The sequence below is a fragment of the Balaenoptera borealis genome, assembly GCF_965194805.1.
Source record: "Balaenoptera borealis genome assembly, chromosome: 8".
In the NCBI taxonomy this organism is placed as follows: Eukaryota; Metazoa; Chordata; class Mammalia; order Artiodactyla; family Balaenopteridae; genus Balaenoptera; species Balaenoptera borealis.
This window is the reverse complement of record NC_138865.1, coordinates 75,926,700-75,953,309: the sequence shown is the minus strand read 5'-3', so window position 1 is coordinate 75,953,309 and position 26,610 is coordinate 75,926,700. Positions and strand designations below refer to the sequence as shown.

General features: G+C 37.8%; 1 protein-coding gene across 22 annotated transcripts in view; it reads right to left on the bottom strand.

Annotated features, from left to right (window-relative positions):
• The window catches only part of TMC1 (transmembrane channel like 1), a 431,339-nt gene that overhangs the window by 112,823 nt on the left and 291,906 nt on the right, over positions 1 to 26,610 (bottom strand). For all 22 annotated transcript variants that reach the window (XR_014247278.1, XR_014247279.1, XR_014247280.1 and 19 more), the window contains 2 exons: positions 10,326 to 10,416; positions 8,501 to 8,582 (listed from right to left, as the gene is read on the bottom strand). Coding sequence is in view for 18 of the 22 variants with exons in the window: in XM_082401409.1 (XP_082257535.1) it covers positions 8,501 to 8,582; positions 10,326 to 10,416 (173 nt within the window). In the remaining 4 variants the exon portion in view is untranslated. The remainder of the gene's footprint in view (positions 1 to 8,500; positions 8,583 to 10,325; positions 10,417 to 26,610) is intronic.

Below are 26,610 nucleotides of genomic sequence, written 5' to 3'. Positions count from 1 at the left end.
AGACTTAAGTATTTAAGAGTTAAAACTATAAAACTCTAGGAGAAAACACAGCATAACATCTTGGTCACCTTGGGTTTGGCAAAGGTTTTTTAAAAATAGGACCCAAAAAGTACATGCTATTAAATTTTAAAAATCCTTAAATTGCACCTTATCATAATTAATATCTTTCACTTATCCAAAGATTCTGATAAATAAAAAGGTAAGTTACAGCATGGGAGAAAAGATATGTGAACATATATCTGACAAAGTATTTGGGTCTATAATATACAAAAAAATCTTACAACTCAATAAGAAGACTAACATTCTAATAAACAATGCGCAAAAATTTTGAAAAAACACTTCACCTAAGAAGTTCTATGAATGGGAAATAAGCACCTGAAAAGATGCACAATGTCATTAGTCACCAGGAAAATGAAAATCAACTACACACCTACTAGAATGGCTGAAATAAAGACTGATCATACCATATGTTGCTGAGGATGTGAAGCAGCTAGAACTCTCTCTTTAACTATTGATGGAAATGGAAATTAGGACAACCACTTTGGAAAACAGTTTGGCAGTGTCTTAAAATGTTAAACATAACACATACCATAGTAGTAGACCAGCTATTCTACTTCTAGTTATTTACGCAAGAGAAATAAAAACATGTCTTAACCCAAGACTTGTACACAAATATTCATAGTAGTTTTGTTTGTAATAGCCCAAAGCTAAACTGGAAACAACTCACAAGTCCATAATGGATAAGCAAATTGTGGCATATACATACAATAGAATACTACTAATAAAAACAAACTAATGATATATGCAAAAGCATGGATAAGTCTCAAAATAATTATAAATGAAACAGCCAGGCAAAAAATGCATACTCCATAATAATATCTGTACAAAATTCTAGAAAATGCAATCTACAGTGACAGAAAGCAGATTGCTGGTTGATTGGGGATGGTGGTGGTCATGGAGGGATATGTTACAAAGGGGCACAAGGAAACTTTTGTGAGGGAAGTGTGTGTTTTGTTTCCTGATTGTATGGTTTCATGTGTGTATACATATGCCCCTAGTTATCAAATTGTATACATAAATATGTGCAATTTGTTTTATGTTGATTATACCTCAATGCAACTATAAAAATAAAAAATAAAAACACAAAGAAGATAAAATAGAAGGCTTCTTCTCTCTCATGTTTCAGATTGAGTGTAGCTATGACACGGCTGATATGGTAGCTCTATGGTATCTGGGACTCAGCCTCCTACAGTCTTCTTGCTGTGAAATTCTCTACATGCGGCTTTCATCTTGTGGTTTAAAATAGCTGTTCCAGCTCATTCCATTATATTCATATGATAGCCAGTAGGAAAGAGGGGAAAGCAGTGGAAGGCAAATCCTTTCTTTTAAGGGCATAAACTGGACTTTGAACACATCACTTCTGCTAACATCCCACTGAACTGTGTTACATGACCACAACTTACCAAGGGAGGCCAGGAGATATAGTCTTTAAACTGTGCTATCATGTACCTAGCTAAAACTCAGCTACCATTACTAAGAGGTAAGAGTTAGAAATCTCTACCCACCCCCACCCACCCCATACTGGGGTAGTTTTTACAGAAACCTAAAGGGAATTCAATGTCTAATTGGACATTTTGAAAGAAATCAGTTACTTTTAAGTCTGAGTATTTGGATTCATTTCACTTTGTAGAGGGGTTCAGAGTTCTACAAGATTTCTAAAAGTGTGTGATATTGAAAAACACGCCCCCCACGTGTTGTAACCAGATGCCCTGGTCTGTCTGCAGAAATGCTGAAGCAGATCGTCCCCTCCTAGGACATCTGATCATCCACCTGGCTCCCAGTGATTTCATATCATTTCATGGCCCTTATCTATGTTCTCTGGTATCAACTACCAGAGGGCTGCCTCAGCCAGGTTCACTCGTCATGTTTTATTGAAGGCAGTGGACTTCCAGCTTGTTAGTCATTCCAGTTGTTCATTAACAACATTCATCTTTAGGTATCCAGGGCAAGCTTTTCCCTGGAAACACACGTGAAACCCTCTGGTACACAGTTCCGAGCACAGGATACTGACCCACCCTTCCCTCCCTCCCTCCCTCCTTCCTTCTTTCCTTCCTTCCTTACTGGCTTTTTACACTTTTGCTCTTCTAACTAGCACCATGGCCCACCCTTTCCCAGTCCCCCATACACAACCCCTGGCAAATGAGGGTAGAGTATAAATATACCTAAAAGCAAAAAAGAGAAGCAAATTAAAATGTTTCAGCTATACGTATACATATATCCCCTCTTTTTTGGATTTCCTTCCCATTTAGGTCACCACAGAGCATTGAGTAGAGTTCCCTGTGCTATACAGTATGTTCTCATTAGTTATCTATTTTATACATAGTAGTGTATATATGTCAGTCCCAATATCCCAATTCATCCCACCCTCTTTCCCCCCCTTGGTGTCCATATGTTTGTTCTCTACGTCTGTGTCCCTATTTCTGCTTTGCAAATAGGTTCATCTGTATCATTTTTCTAGATTCCACATATATGCGGTAATATACAATATTTGTTTTTCTCTTTCTGACTTACTTCACTCTGTAGAAATCCAAAAAGGAGGGGATATATGTATACGTACAGCTGATTCACTTTGCTGTACAGCAGAAACTAACACAACATTGTAAAGCAACTATACTCCACTAAAAAAAAAAATGTTTCAGAAAGTACCCCCTACCCTATGTATAATCCATATTCATAATGGGTAAAGAAGTTTAGACTCAAAGCTTCCAAACTCCAGTTTTTAGACTTAACAGTGGCTTCACAACAATTTTATTCAGAAGTAGAGAAGTGACAGCTAAGGCTTTTCTTTACAAAATCCTAGGTATAAGGAAAATGAATTGCAAGAAAACAGATTTCATTAAAACCAGAGTGATTGTAGGAAAGACCTAGACACAGGTCAAAGAGACCAAAGTATCCAGAAGACAATGTTCCTTCTGCATGACACCTACCAGTGGCAGAAGGGGAAAGAACAGTAACAAAACAAACAAAGATCAAAGATCATAAAGGAGAGAAAACAAATCAACCAGTTGACATCAAAGCTCCATATGCCCTTTCCCTTTCTCAACACAAAAATGAAAAAGAAGACATTTTCCCTCTTCATGTGCATTTATCCTAGCAGTTCCATCCTCCTAGAGTTTGTTGACTGGAAAAGGCATTTCCTAAAAAAGGAAACCTTTCTATAGTGTACCTAAAAGAGCATAATTAAAAAGAACAGTGCTTAGTCTCTCAAATAAAACTGATTTATTCTTGTAAAGAACAATAATGAGGAATAATAATAATAGTAGCTAACATATTTTGATGGTCAATTACATATACTAAGAACATTACCAGCATCAACTCGTTTTACTACCTCGACAACCTGATAAGGTTAAGAATTATTAGTCCTACTGTATGGATGGGGAATCAAAAGCTTAAACACAGCAGTTGACTGATCCAAGACTTGATTAATAATAATAATAGCTAAAATTTAATGAATCTTTGTTCCAGATACCTATTTGATCTCTGCATATTAATTAATTCATTTAATCATCATCAAATCCCTGCCAGGGGAATCTATTGTACTCCCATGTTACAGAGACTAAATTCCATAGGTTACATACCTGGTAAATGATGGAGCCAGGGTTACATATGTATTGATAGTTACGTAGATAGTAAATGATGGAGCCAGAGTTCTAAATCAGATAGTTTTGATCTATAGGTGTCTGACTCCAAATCTCGATTTCTCTTATCCACAGTGCTCTATTGCTCCTCAAGTATAATCATAGTTCAATTCATTTTTTTAAAAAAAACTATGCTATATAGAATAAATAGGCAATGAATGTGTGTGTGAAAGAATAGATACAGATAATATCCATCAATCAGCTAAGGCTGGTCAAATTCACAAATTTGGATTGTGCCCATAAATGACCAATTCCTTTTCTCTTTAATCTATCTAATAAATGCTATTTCCTTAGTAAACTATTAATATATGAAAACAGTCTTTGGTATTTATTAAAGTGAGGCCTAAAGCTTATGCAATATTCTTATTCCTGAATTTTCTGTGTTTCCTTTAAATTAATGTTAAAGTTTCATCTCTCCCTCTGGTTATTTATTATTAAGGCAGAGTAATTTGTAGTCTGTCATCATGTATAATTTCCTCTTGAACATATGGGTAATAAGACAAGCAGATAAATATGAACATTTCTAAATGGGAAAAGACCAGTTAAATCACCTGCTGTAAAGTACAATATAAATACCATCTTGTTAGGCTAGGATTCAAAGCACAGTTTCTTTCAAACTGGTCTAGGGATAGGGAATTAAATGTGGCAAATTTAATTTATATTTTCTGGTGCCTTTAGGCCAGCAGGAAAGCATGCAGTTTAAACTCTGTGCTTAAGGTTGTCTGTCTAAAGCTACTTCTGGTCTAGAAAAAGAAGAGGTCTATCACACCTTTGATGCTGTAGTTTACTATTAGGAAGAAGCAGATTTTGATTCTTAGAAAGACTTGTAATCTCCAGCTTGAAAGACATTTAATGATTTAATCCATGGTTTTAACAGTAATGTTGGAGTCACAGTAGGTATATATTATACTTGTACTCCAGGGAGCACAAATGCACAGCTTCTTTAGCAAAATATGCAGTGCGATGTGGTTAATAAGGTGCATCTCTGCAGGTAACCATGTGGTTTTAGGCAGGGCCCTTTTACACGGCTGGCATGATAGTAAAACCCCACAGCATCACCATGTGATGTAGAACTTCACAGAATTCCTCCATGACAAGAATTATCAAAGCTATTTTTTATACGAAAAAAAGTTGGGAGTCATCAGGTGAGTACCTGGTCCACACTAGTATAGGGATCCAGGTCCTACTGGAATCAAAATGGAAACAGCATGAGTTTTAGACTTGACTTGAGTTCCTCTTGTGATTCTGCCAAGTACGGGACAGAGCTTTGTGGAAACTTAATGAAGGCTGGTAATTTGGGACTCCTTCAAAACCAAATTTAGAAAATATTTGGTTAGTATTTATTTAGCGATGGAGCAGTGAGTGAGAGCATGGCGGATTAGAAAGACTTTTGGGAGGGGAGCACGAAGAGAGTGCTTCTCTCTGCCACTTACCACAGTCCATAATCATCTTCATTATTTATTTGCTTGTGTTTTATGAATTGTCTCTCCACCCATGCACGCACATATCAACACATTTGAATGTAATATCGACCCTTGCCTGTCTTTGTCAGTATTGCATCCCCAGTGCCGAGAAACATGCCTAATAAATGGTAGGCACTCAGTAAGTGAGTATTTGCTCAATCAATTAATCAATCACATCAAGCTTATTCAGAAGATTAAATGAGATATTACGTTAGATGATTCTGACCTTTAAAAGGAATATAATAACATTTCTGAAACTTTTATAAGATTAAATGGCCATTTCTTTAAGAGAAAAGCATTTATATTAGTTTTATAATATAAAGTATAGATATTATGAATAGGGTACATGCTTAATCTACTTTTTTCTGAAAAAAAATTTGCAGAGAAGGTAAATTATTCAGTCCTCTCTTAGTATAAGTCTATTTTCCATTTAACTGTTTCAATAACTTATAACTCAAGAGTATAAAGCAAAGAACTTCACACGCTTACATGGACATCTCAAACTGATTGTAACTAAATTTTGCGGAAAAGCCAAATGTGGAAATAGAGAGCCCTAAATATAAAAGGATTGCCCAAACTATAGAGCCAGAAAGGGGCAAGAAGACCTCAACCTTTCATAAACTGATTGCATGTCCCATTTCTTTCCACCTTTCATTCAGTTCAGCTTGAAAGACCACCACAGACACACGCTTTTCCTATCTGTGGTAAGGTACTTTCTATGAGATGGTTAGTCCAACCCAAAGACTCTGCTAATCTACTCTTAGATAGGTTTCATACTTTTCACTAATGCAATATCCAAAAGTATACAGTGCACTTATGATTATCATTAAGAGCTTAATACATTACATATTTTTTAGACTACGAAATATATAATTAAATAAATAACTCATTAAAAAATAAATACATGAGAAAGTGGGAAATAGTTCCCCAAATAGGATAACTATCAAGGAAATCTGAAATTACTTATCATGTCATTGTCCTGGTCTAATCTTCTCTAGGACCCGGTGCAAATGAAAAAGTTTATAAAATCTACTTCAGAGTAAAAATCAGTACACTACACTGAGAAAATGGCAAGCTTTGGGCCCAGACAGACTTCACCTTTTATCTTGGCTCCTCTACTAACTTATTCTGGGACAGTTATTGACCACAACTCTAAAACAGAAAGCTAATATGCACAATGCCGGCATGTTAAAGATTAAATGAAATAATGTTTGTAGGGTTTCTGAGTGGCACTCAATAAATGGTTGTTATGATGATTGTTGATAGAATGGAAAATAAGTGTCAATTCTCCACAGTGAGGCAAAAAGCAACGCGAAAAGTGAAAAAAATCAGGACAACCTAATCAAAAAATAAATGTGGAAAATAATCCACATTTGCTTGAACTGTCCAGGTTGATTGCTCCAAATTTCTGAGGGAAGAGGGGAGGAGGGAAGATAACTGAAGGTATTATTGAGTAGCTCTCAATATGTTTCTCCCACTGTGACACACATGATAAATTATGGTCATATGTGTAACTCATTCCTATGTGCAATTTCTGGCAATAAAAATAATTCCATTTGTTTCTATCCCACTCAAGATAGGCTATTGCAACACAAGTTAGCATGACATTGCTATTGAGATAGACTGGAACCTGCTCTAGTGTCCTTTAAAAATAAATGATTTGCAAATTATATATATTTTAGCTATCATTAATTACAAATTTCTTGGGATACATCTCATAACTGATCAAGATTCATCCTTATCATTTCATAAATGAGTAGACTGAGGCTCAGAGGTATTAAATGGCTGGCTCAGAGTCAAACAGCAAATCTGTAGCAAAGCAAGAAAAAAATCCAGAGTTCTTTCAACACACATTGTATCAGGATCTTAATGTTCTAAAGGGCCTTCTGTTTCACAATGCCTCTCAAGGTACCATATTTTAGCTGCACAGTTAAAACTTAAGAATTTCATGATGACTGTTCTTTTTTTGATGTGTCTAAATTTCTTTTTTCCATTTCCTAGAATGGTAGACGTTTGGAAAATGTCTTCTGTTTAATTTTATTCAACACATATTCATTAGGGCCAAGCAAGTTCTAGGTCTAGGGATCCGGGAAAGAGCAAAACAAAATCTCTGCCTTCATGTCTATTGGAAGAAATGAACACAAAATGAAATGAAATTACTGTATTTTTAATTTATTTTATTTATTATTTATTTAGTAATTTATTTTTAAATTTAGTTTAATTGAGATATAGTAATATAGTATTTTAGATAGTGATAAGTGTTGAGGAGGAAAATAAGACAAGAAAGGGATGGCACAGGAATATGTGTGAGGAAGTTCAATTAATGAGCTGATGTATTTTAATTCATTGCCATTTGATAATGAGAGACAGAGGACTGAGGGATAGTCACTCCTAAAACGTGCCCAATCTTGTCAGTGAAATATCCATCAACTGTGTTATCTCCCTATGGAGCCTCCATTTTAATTAGGCAACGCAACATTTAGCCAGCAGGAAAATCTGCCCTGCTATCTGGAGGGGCATGGAGGAAAATCAGATCCTAGTCAAAACTATTACAAACCAGAATATGGCAAGATTATGCTCAAAATTATTTTAAATGTTATCCCCTTTTCCTTATATTCTTTATTATTTTAGAAATGACATACTATCATATTTACAATATTGTAAAATTTTTATTTGCCTTATTCTAAGCCTAGAGCACTATACTAAATAGGTTTTTGATTGAGTACATTCTCCTGCCTTCTCTGTACACTATGAATATTGTACAAAATGAAGGCACAATATGATATTCATATAGCGAGTTCCTGGATGATTATTGCTTATTCTACTTCAGAGGTTTGAAAATGATACTTTAAGATTTCTTCACTGTTTTTAGACATTGTTCATTTTGATTACTGTCTAACATCCAAGTGAATATATATTTTCTGTTGTTTTGATATTTGTATATGAGTTTTTTAATTGAAATATAGTTAATTTATAATATTTAAAGTGAGTATCTATTTTCAATGTCATGTTCATTGCCAAAATAAAATCTCTGCCTTCCCAATGATGATTCAGTGTCATTGTGCACTATACTGACTTCCATGTGTAGAAGAAAAAACAAGGTCAAAAAAATATTTTGGTCTAATGCAGGAAGGGAGAATGGGGTCTCCAGTGCTATGATTGGTAAGTGCTAGCAAATCTTCACAGTGAGCAAAGAGGACATGAAAATGTCTTTATTTGTTTGTTTTCTTGTTTTTAATCTTTCCAATAATTCAGAAACTGAGAAAGGCATCTGATTAGCTTATGAGACATTTATCTAGGAGAGCATTCCCCATCTAATGAGATCGAATGAGCACTTACTTTCAATTGCCTTGATTTTATTTTCCCAGGGGACACAAGCAGCTTTGAAGTTCTCAAAATCACGGAGAAATTTTGCCCATTTCTGAAAAGAAAGCCAAGTACAACAGTAAAACCCAACTGCTTGTTTGTTAAGATGCTTATCTACCACACTCATCCCAAAATATCTCATGACAATGAGCTTGGACAGATCGCTCTGGCATCACATATTGCTTTTTGTAATAAGGGAAGATGCTAGTTTCACTTGCCTCCCTGTTCCCCACCTACCCCTGGATCAAGTTAATTAAAAAATGTTTACTAACTCTCTGTTTTACAGAAAATATGCTGACCACTGAGAAATATCTGTTTATGCTACCACACAATAAGAGAGCAGGGACTGAGTTAGCACCTAATAAGGTGATCAGCAAATGGTGTGTGTTTAATTAAATATTCACTGCATGAAGAAATTAAAGAAATATAAATAAGATATAGTTCCTGCCTTGAAGGGCTTCTGGATCAAGTACACTGTACATAAACAGGTAATTTCTATACAGGATGGTAAGTGCTATGACTTTTCATTCTGGTAGAGGTAGAACAGTCAGCTAAATGGAAAGGCATGGTGTTATAGGAAAAGGAAGAAGAAAAAGAATCATAAATTAGTTTTTATAAAAGATCTTCCTTCCATTTTACCCAACAATGTTGGGTTACCCATGATCAAGAGGACCACCAAGAAGAAGAATGAGAATGGGGCAGATAACTTTGCACATGTACAGATTATGCTGGGATAATGGGTCAGCTAGACAGACATGGGGAGCCTAAATAAGACTTGAGACAAGTCTGGAGTTTGAAAGATTACCTAGACCAGAAACAACCCAAATATTCATCTATAACAGAATGGATAAATAAATGACAGCATCTTCATATGATGGGATACAACACATAAATAAAAATGAACTATAACTCCCATGACATGAACATATCTCATGAAAATAACATTGCATCAAAGAAGCCAGAAACAAAAGCATAAATGCTATATGATTCCATTTATTTAAATTGTAAAAACAGACAAAACTAATCTATGATATATATGACGTATAAATATATATTACAGATCTATTTATATATTTCATGTTTAAGATATATGAACTTTAGTCACAAAACTCCCATCTTTATGGGAATATATTTAGCCTCAGGTGGTAGAACATTTGTAAAGAGGAGATAATAATACCTACATACCTACTTTGCTGTGAGAATTAAATATGGAAAGATTTTTATATAAAGATTCGATTTTTATAGAAGGATTTAATTCAGTGCTTGGCACATAGTAAGTGCTAAATAAATGTTAGTTTCTTTTCTATCTTTTCCAAAGATCTATATTTATATTGGCATATCATTTGTTTTTTCTTATTTTCTATCCAATCTTCAGTTGATGTTCACGGTAGAGAAGAGCTATATGGCCGTGTAACTTGTAGACATTTTGAGAAAGAAACCTTGACCCAGAACCCCTTAACTCCCAGGGAATGAAAATGAAAGGGGCTCAACCTTTTACATTTGGAAGTGATAAAAGCACACAAGTCAGTCTTTTGCCATAAATCAATGTTTATCGACTTATTTTCATTTTAACTCCTTTAAAGAGCCTTTTAGGACAATTTTTTTTCTGAATCATCCCTTTCTCCTAATTTCAGTAACGCAGAATACTCTTTATCTACTGTATATGTACCTATGTATAGACATAACGTATAACATTTTTTTCACTCAAAACAGAACCAATTTTACCACCCCTCGGGGGCAACACGGCTTCCACTGAGCATAAATGGCATCAACCAAACTGAGCTAAGAAAATACTTACCTTGGCCATCATCATCTTAAATGCAAACCACCGTTTTCCTTTTCCTTTCCCAAGAGCCCCTTCATTTTCACTCACAAATTTTTTTGCTTCCCTGAGGAAATAAAACAAAATAAGGGGTGGGTGGCGGTGGGTTGAGATTAATACAGTATAAAGGTAGTGGATATTTAATTTTATTAGGTCTACTGTCTTATTTCTTCTAGACCCTTTCAAACCCTTAACAAGTGAATGTAAGCTGAATTTCATAACCTTGGGACTTGTAATGGATGTTTAAGTTTTTTAATTCTGGTCAGAAAGAATGAGATATTTCAGTCTCACTTATTAATCAGCTGGAGTCATCAAAAAGCAAGGAATTTATGCTAGGTGTCAAAATAGAGAACCCTAGTTCTTCTCATTTCTACCACATGTAAAATTGAATCTGAAGTTTACTTCAGATTCTGGCAGTCAGAATGTTTATTTTAAAATACTTGCTTTCCTTCTTTTTTAAGGATGGCTTTTTTAAAAAAAATAGGGCAGGGAGTTTAGGACAAACTGACATAGAACACACTTATTGAACTGGTATTTAATCTCATAAAAGCAATTATGACTTAAAACAGAAAAATCATATGCTGTAAAGCAAATGGGGTTGAGGGAAGAGAGAAAAGGAAAGGAATACTTTTTGGCCTCACATTCCAAAAGGGCTTCACATTTAAACTTTAACGTTATTCCCAAATATTTGCACATTTACAGTAGTCACATTAGTGTCTTTGTGTATGTGGTAAAAAGCATTAATTCATCAAAACGGATAAAGTGAACATGTTATATATACTACAACTTTTGTAACCTTTTTAGTCATTTTCGCTATTGTTGTTTGTGTGAGATATGAAAAGAATATTTAAAATAGAGGCAGTCCAGGTTTGCCTTGACCTCTCTGGGGCCGTAAAAGGCATAACCCAAGAGAACCAAGGGATAATCCAAACCTGGACATTGGTTCTACAGGTACAATGCTGTCGTCAGTTGGGAGGCCCCTGGAATATGTGGTTTTACAGACAAGCCCCTTCAACACATGACTATAAATAAACAACACACAAAGTACTCTTTAAAAAGTGAAAAATGAAACTTCATCCTTAAGTTGGTGAAGGATTTTCTGTGTTCCTTAGTATCAGTGCTAAACTCATGATTTTACAATACCCAGTGATGAAAACAGCACATGTCTGCTAACTTAGCTGATAACTAGAAAATTGTGCCCCATTACTCACCTGTGCATGTGCACCCACCCATGACCTGCCATAAAAACACAAGCACAACAGAGAAGATTCTCTTCAGTCATCAAACAGACTTCCCACATCATTTCCTTAATGGCAGGGACAATATCTTGTCTTTTTGTATCTCTCACAGCACTGTTCACTACTTTGACCATAGGAGGTGTTTAGTAAACTGAAACCTTCTTGAAATAGACCTAAATGGCATAATTTGGATAGACAGAGACAAGGGAGTATCTAATAATTGTATTTTCCACGTCAATTAATGCTTAAAGGAAAAATCATTCCTAGACTTTGGGATTGCACCCTTCTCTTTAGTCTTCTCAGAAACTTAGTAGGACAGCTTTCTAGAAATGAAGAAGATTTATTAGGCTGGCCTTGTCAAACACCCTGACATTTGACATGACTTCTGGGCTGTGAAGATTAATAGAAAAACAGTTTCTAGGACATTCTACACATTTTAAAATGTTCAATAAAGCCCCATCAACAAGTATAAACTGAGCTCTCATGGCTGGGTTTTTAGATCCATGCAATCAAAAAACCGTATCACAGTTAAGCTTTAACTATGTGTTACAGAGATAAGACAGGAATGAGTGTGGTACTTAGCAGACACTTTATAAAATGTTGAACTGATCTAAGCTGAAAATCAAGTAACCTGAGTCCTAACCCAGCCTCTGTGATTTGTCTCTGTAACTTTGCCCATGTTTTTGTCACTCTCTGTACTCACGTTGAAGAGCAATCCCGCTTCTCAGAGGAAAGCCTACTTGCTTGGGACTCGCACACACCTGAGCAAGCTCTGGCACAGTTTCCTTCAGTTACTGTGTAGCTTTTAACAGGTCAGGATTCTCGAACAAACAAACAAAAATTGGGCAATTGCCTCCCTGCTTGCTGGGGTGGTGGCGAGAATAAGATGAGACTATAGATGTGAATGTGTTGAAGGAATTATTACACTGTCAATTCCACTGTAACACTTGTTTTGAAACCAAGAATCTGTTCTAACATGATTGTTATATTACGGAACAATCTGAACATAACACAGATTTTGTGTTTGCTTACATGTGATTTTATCTACAAGAAACACTGGGTGAATACAAGAAAAAAACACATCCATCTAAACCTAGCAGTATATATACAAAATGCACACACCTCATCAACCAGCTACTTCATGGCACCCCATGTGTTAGAAAAGTCACATCCATTCAGAGCTGGTGTTACAATGACCCTCCTTCCACGCTTCACAATAATTCACAAACTGCAATCTTGTCATTTCCACAAGCAAACTTCAGGTCTTTTTTAAGGTAAACTGCCATATTTATTGCAGTGTTTATGTATTTCTCAGCCATTAAACATGTGTAAAATGTTGCTGCTGTTTTCTTAAATTTCTATCTTTTTTTAATGTGTCACTGATGATGTTTCTGAATATTGTGCCCCATCCCCATTTTTCCTGTAAGCCCTGTAGTTTTCATTACCCAATTTTTCATAGTGTAGAAATTTTTAGGAACCTATACATCATGTTATAGCAATTATTTGGCATCAAGAATTTTGAAATTCATAAAACCAAGTATATACAGGAATTATCACATCATTCTCTATTATAATAAACATATATAAATGGAGGACCAAAAATTCTTCTTAGTAGTAAAATCAAAATTTGTTTTTCAAATGTAATAAGGTGACTATTTTATGGGGATATCCACTGCTCCTGATGTTTAGCAGATAATTAAAGAACATCAGTTTGGCCTATTAGAATTAGATCACTTTCTAGCTGAGTGGCCAATTAGAAAACATGACTGCTCTAAGCAGACAGGAGTGTAAAGAAATAGCTATTCTACTCCATATTTCTGACAAGATTTTAAATTTTGGGAGCTGATAATTATGTTACAGGAACATTAAACTAGCAAGATTTAAGAGAGAGAGGGAAGTCAGGATTATAACCAAATTTAAGTCACCACAAAATTAATTATAAATTCATTTAACAAATACAGAAACTTATTTTCATGGCATTCATAAGGTTTCTCATCAGTCATTATAGATATATTTTCCTTTGGACAATCTAAACAAGTTTTTATTTTTTGGTCTCTTAAATTGCCAATTTATCCCTGATACTAAGCATAGTTTCATACTTCTCTTCCAATTACTACCCTACCCCACCCTCAACATACATATCCTGACAGTTTTCAAACGAAAGTCTGGACTTCACTCTACTCCACATAATCACAAGTGTCCTAATGCCCTAACCCCTCCTCCATTCTTCAAGAGATCTTCCCCAAGTTTCATACTTAAGGGCTCCCTGACCAGCCATTCTAGCGCCTCCTGCTCCCCACTTCCCACCCTGGCCAAAATAACTACTAGACTCAACTCATCAGAAATCTGGGGGATGACTTTAAAACAAAGCCAGGGGTATGGGGTGGGCAAAGAATTGTTAAACAAGAACAGATTCTTGATCCCCCTAATCTGATGCTCTTGGGATGTAAGAAAGCACTCTTGCACCTTTCCGGCCTAGAAGAGGGGATATTGGGGTGGAAGAGCTCAGTGAAAGAACACACCTTAACACTATTTTCAGGGCTGACCTTTACAATGAGATGGCATGATTTCAGGATGGAAGAAAACTAGTATCACCCAATCCCATCCTCCCTGATAACAGATTTCTTAACCAGAAGACAACATCTTTCACTGTGCTGTTAGAAACAAGATACAAAAAGAAACTAGCCAGTATGGAGATAAACACTGACTGATACTTATCACACTAAAGTACCCATGACAGATGTTAGAATGCAAAAAAACAAAGACCAGAGTCTTTGAAAACTAAAAAGCAAAAAATTTTCTTTATGTTTTTCCTGTAGTGAATCCGTTTTCCTACCCATTTGTATTGATCTGGATAATTTAAAGGGATTTATCTACATGGCTAAAATGAAATAGGCTCTTGTGGATAAACTTTGAATATCTATTGGCCTCAAACCATCGAAATATCTGACTGAAGAATGTGTGTCGTCCCCTTGAATTGCATTCAACAAAAGCTGCCTGCCAAGACTGTAATCCAGTCTCCAGGTCTCAGAGCTCAAAGCCCTGGTACAATATGCACAGCTCTCTGAGTTGTAACCCCAGACCCAGGGATAAATAATTGAGCAAGGTCTACTTAATGACAATAATACCTGGTCTCATAATTTATTTATCAACCCCTTGTGTTGGTAATTAGAATAATAAGGTTTCATGGGCTTTCAAGAATGCTTTCACAGTTAGTTGAAGGAGCACGCTTTGCCCTAACTTACAAAATAGATAATTTACCCAGAACACATGATACAACCCTGATGACACAAGGGATTTAGGACATGCTATGCTGCCTTTGACACATTCTCATCCCAGGAAACATGTTCTCGTTTGGGTTAGGTTAAGTTGACTTTTCTTTCCTCTTGTTCTCAGTTTGATAGTATCATTGAGTAACCAACTTATTGCTCAAGTAAACGAAAGACTTTTCAAAACTGGTCTTTAAGGCAACTGTAATCAAAACTTGTGCTCATGAACATTACTTCCCAGTAAAGGGATCAGAAGAATGAAAGGTCCTTTCCTAATAAACAATGCCATTTAAAAAAAAAAGTTGACCAATTTAAATTGACTAAAAGTCAGAACTCTGACTTTTCCTAAAATATTACTGAGTAATTGAAAGAAAGTTGAGGAGGTAAGAAGACAGTCTAATATACAGGGATTGAAAATAAGGATTATAGGCCTTTCTAGATAATATAACTCCATAATTAGACTGGCAGAATTATTTTAAGTCATCCTAATACTGGAACTGAGGATTCAAAACATGTGCTTTTATAACGGGGATGCTGGTGGCAGCAGTTATAATGGTTAAGATGCTCAGTTGTTTCATCTATAAAACAGAGACAGTAATAGCTATTCCATAGGGTTGTTGTATGCATTATAGGAAATAATGTATGTGATGTGTTTAGTAACAATGTATGTAATGCATCCATGGCAAACAGGAAGAGCACTATAAATAGTAACTATTATTAATAGCAATAGTACTAACAGGGCTGACTTTAATTTTTATGCTGACTCTCCAAATTAAAAAGTTGAGAAAGGACTAGATACTTCCAGGCAAAACCCTGCAGAAAGCCAGTCCATTTCCCCTTAGATTGTGACCCTAGTGAGACGTGAGAATAGTGGGAATCGGTCTTGTTACCAAAAGAGCAGGAGAGAATTCAGCCTTACATTTGAGACCTGATGAGAGCGCCCAGGTGTCCGGCTGCAGAAGCCCCAGCTATGGTGCTGCCGGGGAGGAGGTATTGGTGGTGCCAGCCCGAGTCCTGCTCCAGCCATGCTGTGCTGTTGCAGAGAGCTCAGGATGCTTGGACAGCTGGGGAGTCTGCGGTAAGAGACAAAAAGAGAGCTCTCTCCCTTGACTAGGACCACATTCTATTCAGTTCTGCAATCTGTATCTTACAATTGAGACACAGATTTGAGTCCTGGCTCTGTCACATACTAGCTGTGTGCTCTTGGGGAGATGTTGTTGATCCCAAGCTTTCTCGCCTATAAAATGTGACCAGCAACAGTAACAGCAATGACAGCTAACATACTGAATGTTTGCCATAAGCCAGGCACTATTTATGTCCATCATCTCCTTTAATCCCCACCAAATCCTGCAAGGTGGGAACTATTATTATCCCCATTTCAGAGATGAGGAAACTGAGGATTAGATCAGTAAAAGAAGTGTCCAAATTTACCCAAAGAGTAAGTGGCATAGCTCAGCTTAGGAATTGAGCTCGTATGTCGTTTTCCCAGAATAGCATCATTATTTACCTCATGGGATTGGTATAAGGACATGTAAAAGTTGAGACAACATAAACAAAGCAGTTCTTGGTATACCAGGGGTAAATGGTACTTTTGATTATTATTCAAAGACATTTATTATTTTTCTGGGCAATGTATATGATACCTTGAGTAAAACTTCAGAATAAAGAACGATTTGTACACTATCTTTACAACTATGTAAAAATCGTGTGTGTCAATGGCCAAAGACTGGGCAATTATGCAAATAATTAGTTCCTCTATTTTCTAAACTTATAATACTATCATACAGTTTTGTTTACAGTAATAAAATATAGATTTTTATTTGTTTCAAGGCACTGTGCCGTATGAAGAAAAAAAAAAGAATGTGGTTCTATGGTTTTGTGTAAGGCATTTCTAATTCCATCAAAAAGCTAAAACATAGATAAATATTTAGGGCATCATCTAATTACTACCAAATGAATAAACAGTAAAATTAAGTGCTGAAAGATTCAGATGAGAGAGTGGGGTGGTTAGAAAGAACCTTGAACAAAAGGAGGATTCAGCTACATGGTCAACATTGCAGCAAGGACATGACAGCATAGGGAAATGGTGTGAGCAATGGTGAAGAGATGGAAGTGCACCTGGGGTCTTCAGGTGGGTGATGAAGAAAACAGTCTAAGTGCTTTAGAGGAGGAGTTGGCATGCCCTGATGCCAAGTTAAGCAGTACAGAATTCACTCTGATCTCTATAAGGATCCATGAGCATTTTGTTAGCAGGAAACTGATGAGTGCAGTACGGTGTGCTACATGAAAAATGTTGCAACAATGATGTGCAAGATGAATTAGAGGAAAACAAAATGAGAGGCTGGATGTAGCTTGATTTCTAATGCCTTTATACCAGCTGTTTCCTCTTTCTGGAATGCCCTTCCCGTCTTCTCCACCTGTTCTCTTCCTTTCCATTTTCAGTTCAACAGCCAGGCCAACACTACAGCTCCTCCATAAGGGCTTTCCTGATTTTCCTTTCTAACACTCGCCTCCAGCCCCAGGTCAGGGTGATTTAACCTCTGACCTTCATGTAGTAATTACCTCATGTATTGTAGTTAACCCATGGTCCATTTGCACCACTGCACTGGGATTTCCTGAAAGCAAGGTCCATGTCTTTTGTTCTAATTTCCCAATATTTACTATAGCACCTGGCACAGAAGTGAGTTTCAACAAATGCTATTGTAATGAATGAACACCTACAATAAGACTAGATGACAGTCTGGCTGTGGTTCGTAAACTACCTACACCTCAGAATCACCTGTGGGATCTTTTAAAAATTTCAAAGGCCAGGTGTCCCCATTCCCAGACCACTTAAGTCACAATCTCTAGGGGTGGGACATAGGCATCAGTACTTTTTAACATCCCTAAATGGTTCCAACGTGCAACTAGTTGAGGACCAAATTCGGAACTAAACCAAATATTATTTGTTGAGAGTAGTAAATTTAAGAGATTTTTACGTGGCCAAGCAAGTTGTTGGAGGTTTGGGCTAAAAAGCTACTATATCAAATATGATTAAGTATGATTATTTTGGTGTCCCCTTGCATTGGTAATACTCTACATATTTTGAAGCTTGATAAATTTATTTTGGTGAATAACTTTATTTTTCAAGTCCCTAGCTCACTCTTTATCTTATATCCCTAAAGAGTAACTAACTAAAAACGTCTGAAACAATCTGAAAACAAGCAACAAAGAACAAGCAAAAATGTTGGCTGTATATCCACATAACCTCTTACCCTATATATGTGGCTTATTTTTGTGTGCTTCCTTTTAATAGCACCACTTCACAGATTTCACAGTTTAAAATATATATGTATGGAGAGAGAGACAGAGAGAGATCACCAAGACTTCTAAACATTTCATAAGCAATAAACATAACAATGATCTGTGCACAAAGAGTTCTTAAGACAATTTTTTCATCAGCTCTGATGACATTCATGGAGATGTGTCAAAGCCAGCTGCTGGTGTTGGTAAATAACCAAAGCAAAGCTTGGGTAGGTCAAATCTGTATTAAGTTCAAAGTTACTAGCCATAGAAATTCTCCAGACCTAGGATAACTTCTTTGTTCCCTGGACTATGAAACAATGCTAATTTTCATGGCTGGCTTAAATGTCAAATAAAAACTCAAACATATTTTAGTTGTACCCTAGAGGTCAGTAAAGCATCTCAGAGTAATTTTAGATGAATCAAGGGAGAAACAACATAGCTGGGTTTTAGTAGTTTAATAAAGAAAGAAAGCACACTAGATCCTCTTTCTACTTGCTGATTAAATCTTTTCCTAATTCTGCTCTACCTGGTTAATTTAAAAATCAATTTATGGTTAATAATTTTCCTTTGTATTATAGGAGAGGGGAAAGAAGACAATATAGATTTCCCCAGGAGCTAATAGTTTGTGCTGAGTTTTAGATATTGGTCACAGCATAAACTGGTTTTCTGCCATACAAGGACACCAAAAAATTCTAAGATTTGTAACGTTATCAGCAGAGACAATGTGCAACTAAGTTGCTGTAAAGAATTCTTTCTCCATCTAAAACAATCTGTAATAGTAACTTTATTAATATCTCTCCAGACCTTCTTATTAAGCTCTATATCAAGGATTTTTTATTTTATTTTGATTTTTGTCTTTTGTTTTAATGCATTAATGAGCATGCAATTAACAACACATACCTAAAACAATACCCCTGAAAGTAGGGGTGGCATTACGTGGGCTGCAGAGTTCTAGGCCATATCCCTAAGACATTGAGGTATATCCCAGTCTATTGTTATTGCTTTGGCTTTTGAGCAGAAATGAGATTTAGGGAGAATGTGTCCTTAAAGCCACAAATGAATCTTAAGATCAAGAGCTGAAGAGTAACAAGCAAAGTTAAATCTAAAATCTTACCTCAACTATTCTCAACACCAAAGATTTGCAAAACGTCAGTGTATCCTCTCCCTCCTTCACTGTGGGAAAATTATACTCAGAAGAAGGTAGAAGTAGCACTGAAAATACAGATTGCTATACATAGATGTAAGAAGGACCTATCAAATTCTGATCAATAAGTAAATTTATTTTATTTCTATAATTTTTTAATTCTCCTTTTTACTTAGCCATTTTTTCTAAGTATTTATTGAGTGTGTTTTATGTTTTTAGCAGTGAGCTAAGTGTTTTGAAAAAACTAAAAGAAACATGTAGATTCCTTTCTGAAGCTTAAACTCCATTAAGAAAAAAGAGATATAGGCCCATAAAATTGTTACACAACAGTGCTAGGCAGCCTTGAAGTGAAAAGGGAGAGGGCCCTGGAGGCTTGAGAGCTTGTTGAAGACATTGTAGATGAGATAAGAATTAAACTGGACATTAAAAGGCTGATAAAATTGAGTAGGCAGAGAAAGGCATTCCAGGCAGAAATTTCCTTAAGAAAGGAGATATTTCCACCATGAACCTCAAGTACAATCTCATATTCTTAGATATACTAACATTCAGGGATTGGTAGACATACTGTGCTAATTTTGCTTGGTTCATGTGCATTCTAATCAAACATGTTTAATGAATTCTAAATACTGTGAAACAGAAGGATTCACAGGGCACTGCTTCAGAGTGAGAGGAGCCATTCTGCTTTGAAAGGTTTGGTAAAATATTTCTGCACAACACCTATGTGTTCATATTTAGCCCCTGGTCAACATTTCTAAGTATTGTGAAATATTTTTTTTCAAAATTTTGTGTGGTGATATTTAGGAATACTAGAAAGCCTTAGTTTTCTGTTAGAATAGTGTGTTCTGCCTTTTGATCCAAGAGTGGGCAAGAAATTTTAAATGATGGCAGTTCAGTGAGCTCTGCGGAAAACTACCTGGTAAATTTAATCTCTTGCCACAAGATAAACTTAGATCTGGAGTCTCTCCTGAGCATTTGGCAACACAACTTAGGTGAGGTCACCCACAGAGCATATTATACTCCTACGTGAACTAGTCTTTCTGCTGAGTTGACTTGGAGTCTTACTATTTCACAGTTTCCTTCCATAGCCTCCCTTTTAAGCTTTCCCGATCACTGTGACCAACCACTGGTCAAGAAACACTATAATAGTGAGTGCATAAAATATAAAACTTAATTCAGCCAAAGAATCATGTATCTTTTATAGATATTTGAGTGTAAATATGTATGTATATGTATAATAGTATATACATATATATGTGTGTATATATATTACAAAAGCATAATTAATATGACTCTTTGAAAGAAGTGATTTATATTTAACTTAAAAGTTTCTAGGGGGGAGGAGAGAAGATGGCGGAAGAGTAAGACGCGGAGATCACCTTCCTTCCCACAGATACAGTAGAAATACATCTACACGTGGAACTGCTCCTACAGAACACCCACTGAACGCTGGCAGAAAACGTCAGACCTCCCAAAAGGCAAGAAACTCCCCCCGTACTTGGGTAGGGCAAAAGAAAAAAGAAATAACAGAGACAAAAGAATAGGGACGGCACCTGCACCAGTGGGAGGGAGCTGTGAAGGAGGAAAGATTTCCACGCACTAGGAGCCCCTTCGCGGGCAGAGACTGCGGGTGGCAGAGGGGGGAAGCTTCGGAGCCACGGAGGAGAGCGCAGCCACAGAGGTGCGGAGGGCAAAGCGGAGAGATTCCCGCACTTCCCGCACGGAGGCTCGGCGCTGACCAGCACTCACCAGCCCGAGAGGCTTGTCTGCTCAGCCGCCGGGGCGGGCGGGGCTGGGAGCTGAGGCTCGGGCTTAGGTCGCAGGGAGAGGACTGGGGTTGGCGGCGTGAACACAGCCTGAAGGGGTTAGTGCACCACAGCTAGCCGGGAGGGAGTCCGGGAAAAAGTCTGCAGCTGCCGAAGAGGCAAGAGACTTTTTCTTCCCTGTTTCCTGGTGCGCGAGGAGAGGGGATTCAGAGCGCCGGCTAAACGAACTTCAGAGACGGGCGCGAGCCACAGCTAACAGCGCGGATCCCATAGCAACAGGGGCGCAGAGGGAAAAACGGAGAGACTCCCGCACAGAGGCTCGGCGCCGAGCAGCGCTCACCAGCCCGAGAGGCTTGTCTGCTCCCCCGCCGGGGCGGGCGGGGCTGGGAGCGGAGGCTCGGGCTTCGGTCGGATCGCAGGGAGAGGACTGGGGTTGGCGGCGTGAACACAGCCTGAAGGGGTTAGCGCACCACAGCTGGCTGGGAGGGAGACCGGGAAAAAGTCTGCAGCTGCCGAAGAGGCAAGAGACTTTTTCTTGCCTCTTTGTTTCGCGGCGCGCAAGGAGAGGGGATTCAGAGCGCCGCCTAAACGAACTCCAGAAACTGGCGCGAGCCGCGGCTATCAGCGTGGACCCCAGAGACGGGCGTGAGACGCTGGGGCTGCTGCTGCCGCCTCCAAGAAGCCTGTGTGCGAGCACAGGTCACTCTCCACACCGCCCCTCCCGGGAGCCCGTGCAGCCCGCCACTGCCAGGGTCCCGTGATCCAGGGACAACATCCCCCGGGAGAACGCACTGCGCGCCTCAGGCTGCTGCAACGTCACGCCGGCCTCTGACGCCGCAGGCTCGCCCCGCCTCCTCTGTACCCCTCCCTCCCCGCGGCCTGGGTGAGCCAGAGTCCCCGAAGCAGCTGCTCCTTTAACCCCGTCCTGTCTGGGCGGGGAACAGACGCCCTCAGGCGACCTACACGCAGAGGCGGGTCCAAATCCAAAGCTGATCCCCAGGAGCTGTGCGAACAGAGAAGAGGAGGGGAAATCTGTCCCAGCAGCCTCAGAAGAAGCGGATTAAAACTCCACAAACAACTTGATGTGCCTGCATCTGTTGAATACCTGAATAGACAACGAATCATCCCAAATTCAGGAGGTGGACTTTGGGAGCAGGATATATTAATTTTTCCCCTTTTCCTTTTTTTTTGTGAGTGTATATGTATATGCTTCTGGGGGAGATTTTGTCTGTATAGCTTTGCTTTACAATAGCTTTATTTTACTTCACTATATTATAGCTTCTTTCTTTCTTTCCTTTCTTTCTTTCTTTCTTTCCTTCCTTCCTTCCTTCCTTCCTTCCTCCTTCCTTCCTTCCTTCCTTTCTTTCTATTTTTTCTCCCTTTTACTCTGAGCCGTGTGGACGAAAGGCTCTTGGTGCTTCAGCCAGGCATCAGGGCCGTACCTCGGAGGTGGAAGAGCCAACTTCAGGACACTGGTCCACAAGAGACCTCTCAGCTCCACGTAATACCAAACGGCAAAAATCTCTCAGAGATCTCCATCTCAACATCAAGACCCAGCATCACTCAATGACCAGCAAGCTACAGTGCTGAACACCCTATGCCAAACAACTAGCAAGACAGGAACACAGCCTCATCCATTAGCAGAGAGGCTGCCTAAAATCATAATAAGGCCACAGACACCCCAAAATACACCACCAGACGTGGACGTGCCCACCAGAAAGACAAGATCCAGCCTCATCCACCAGAGCTCAGGCACTAGTTCCCTCCACCAGGAAGCCTACACAACCCACTGAACCAACCTTAGCCACTGGGGACAGATACCAAAAACAACGGGAACTACAAACCTGCAACCTGTGATAAGGAGACCCCAAACACAGTAAGATAAGCAAAATGAGACGACAGAAAAACACACAGCAGATGAAGGAGCAGGGTCAAAACACACTAGACTTAACAAATGAAGAGGAAATAGGTAGTCTACCTGAAAAAGAATTCAGAATAATGATAGTAAGGATGATCCAAAATCTTGGAAATAGAATAGACAAAATGCAAGAAGCATTTAACAAGGACGTAGAAGAACTAAAGAGGAATCAAGCAATGATGAAAAACACAATAAATGAAATTAAAAATACTCTAGATGGGATCAATAGCAGAATAACTGAGGCAGAAGAAAGGATAAGTGACCTGGAAGATAAAATGGTGGAAATAACTACTGCAGAGCAGGATAAAGAAAAAAGAATGAAAAGAACTGAGGACAGTCTCAGAGACCTCTGGGACAACATTAAACGCACCAACATTCGAATTATAGGGGTCCCAGAAGAAGAAGAGAAAAAGAAAGGGACTGAGAAAATATTTGAAGAGATTATAGTTGAAAACTTCCCTAATATGGGAAAGGAAATAGTTAATCAAGTCCTGGAAGCACAGAGAGTCCCATACAGGATAAACCCAAGGAGAAACACGCCAAGACACATATTAATCAAACTGTCAAAAATTAAATATAAGGAAAACATATTAAAGGCAGCAAGGGAAAAAAAACAAATAACACACAAGGGAATCCCCATAAGGTTAACATCTGATCTTTCAGCAGAAACTCTGCAAGCCAGAAGGGAGTGGCAGGATATACTTAAAGTGATGAAGGAGAAAAACCTACAACCAAGATTACTCTACCCAGCAAGGATCTCATTCAAATGTGATGGAGAAATTAAAACCTTTACAGACAAGCAAAAGCTGAGAGAGTTCAGCACTACCAAACCAGCTTTACAACAAATGCTAAAGGAACTTCTCTAGGCAAGAAACACAAGAGAAGGAAAACACCTACAATAACAAACCCAAAACATTTAAGAAAATGGGAATAGGAACATACATATCGATAATTACCTTGAATGTAAATGGATTAAATGCTCCCACCAAAAGACACAGGCTGGCTGAATGGATACAAAAACAAGACCCATATATATGCTGTCTACAAGAGACCCACTTCAGACCTAGAGACACATACAGACTGAAAGTGAGGGGATGGAAAAAGATATTCCATGCAAATGGAAATCAAAAGAAAGCTGGAGTAGCAATTCTCATATCAGACAAAATAGACTTTAAAATAAAGACTATTACAAGAGACAAAGAAGGACACTATATAATGATCAAGGGATCGATCCAAGAGGAAGGTATAACAATTGTAAATATGTATGCACCCAACATAGGAGCACCTCAATACATAAGGCAAGTACTAACAGCCATAAAAGGGGAAATCGACAGCAACACAATCATAGTAGGGGACTTTAACACCCCACTTTCACCAATGGACAGATCATCCAAAATGAAAATAAATAAGGAAACACAAGCTTTAAATGATACATTAAACAAGATGGACTTAATTGATATTTATAGGACATTCCACCCAAAAACAACAGAATACACATTTTTCTCAAGTGCTCATGGAACATTCTCCAGGATAGATCATATCTTGGGTCACAAATCAAACCTTGGTAAATTTAAGAAAATTGAAATCGTATCAAGTATCTTTTCCGACCACAACGCTATGAGACTAGATATCAATTACAGGAAAAGATCTGTAAAAAATACAAACACATGGAGGCTACACAATACACTACTTAATAATGAAGTGATTACTGAAGAAATCAAAGGGGAAATCAAAAAATACCTAGAAATAAATGACAATGGAGATACGACGACCCAAAACCTATGGGACGCAGCAAAAGCAGTGCTAAGAGGGAAGTTTATAGCAATACAAGCCTACATCAAGAAACAGGAAACATCTCGAATAAACAACCTAACCTTGCACCTAAAGCAATTAGAGAAAGAAGAACAAAAAAACCCCAAAGCCAGCAGAAGGAAAGAAATTATAAAGATCAGGTCAGAAATAAATGAAAAAGAAATGAAGGAAACAATAGCAAAAATCAATGAAACTAAAAGCTGGTTCTTTGAGAAGATAAACAAAATTGATAAACCATTAGCCAGACTCATCAAGAGAAAAAGGGAGAAGACTCAGATCAATAGAATTAGAAATGAAAAAGGAGAAATAACCACTGACACTGCAGAAATACAAAAGATCATGAGAGATTACTACAAGCAACTCTATGCCAATAAAATGGACAACCTGGAAGAAATGGACAGATTCTTAGAAATGCACAAACTGCCGAGACTGAACCAGGAAGAAATAGAAAATATGAACAGACCAATCACAAGCACTGAAATTGAAACTGTGATTAAAAACCTTCCAACAAACAAAAGCCCAGGACCAGATGGCTTCACAGGTGAATTCTATCAAACATTTAGAGAAGAGCTAACACCTATCCTTCTCAAACTCTTCCAAAATATTGCAGAGGGAGGAACACTCCCAAACTCATTCTACGAGGCCACCATCACCCTGATACCAAAACCAGACAAAGATGTCACAAAGAAAGAAAACTACAGGCCAATATCACTGATGAACATAGATGCAAAAATCCTCAACAAAATACTAGCAAACAGAATCCAACAGCACATTAAAAGGATCATACACCATGATCAAGTGGGGTTTATCCCAGGAATGCAAGGATTCTTCAATATATGCAAATCAATCAACGTGATACACCATATTAACAAATTGAAGGAGAAAAACCATATGATCATCTCAATAGATGCAGAGAAAGCTTTTGACAAAATTCAACACCCATTTATGATAAAAGCCCTGCAGAAAGTAGGCATAGAGGGAACTTTCCTCAACATAATAAAGGCCATATATGACAAACCCACAGCCAACATTGTCCTCAATGGTGAAAAACTGAAACCATTTCCACTAAGATCAGGAACAAGACAAGCTTGCCCACTCTCACCACTATTATTCAACATAGTTTTGGAAGTGTTAGCCACAGCAATCAGAGAAGACAAAGAAATAAAAGGAATCCAAATCGGAAAAGAAGAAGTAAAGCTGTCACTATTTGCAGATGACATGATACTATACATAGAGAATCCTAAAGAGGCTACCAGAAAACTCCTAGAGCTAATCAATGAATTTGGTAAAGTAGCAGGATACAAAATTAATGCACAGAAATCGCTTGCATTTCTATACACTAATGACGAAAAATCTGAAAGTGAAATTAAGAAAACACTCCCGTTTACCATTGCAACAAAAAGAATAAGATATCTAGGAATAAACCTACCTAAGGAGACAAAAGACCTGTATGCAGAAAATTATAAGACACTGATGAAAGAAATTAAAGATGATACAAATAGATGGAGAGATATACCATGTTCCTGGATTGGAAGAATCAACATTGTGAAAATGACTCTACTACCCAAAGCAATCTACAGATTCAATGCAATCCCTATCAAACTACCACTGGCATTTTTCACAGAACTAGAACAAAAAATTTCACAATTTGTATGGAAACACAAAAGACCCCGAATAGCCAAAGCAATCTTGAGAACGAAAAATGGAGCTGGGGGAATCAGGCTCCCTGACTTCAGACTATACTACAAAGCTTCAGTAATCAAGACAGTTTGGTACTGGCACAAAAACAGAAATATAGATCAATGGAACAGGATAGAAAGCCCAGAGATAAA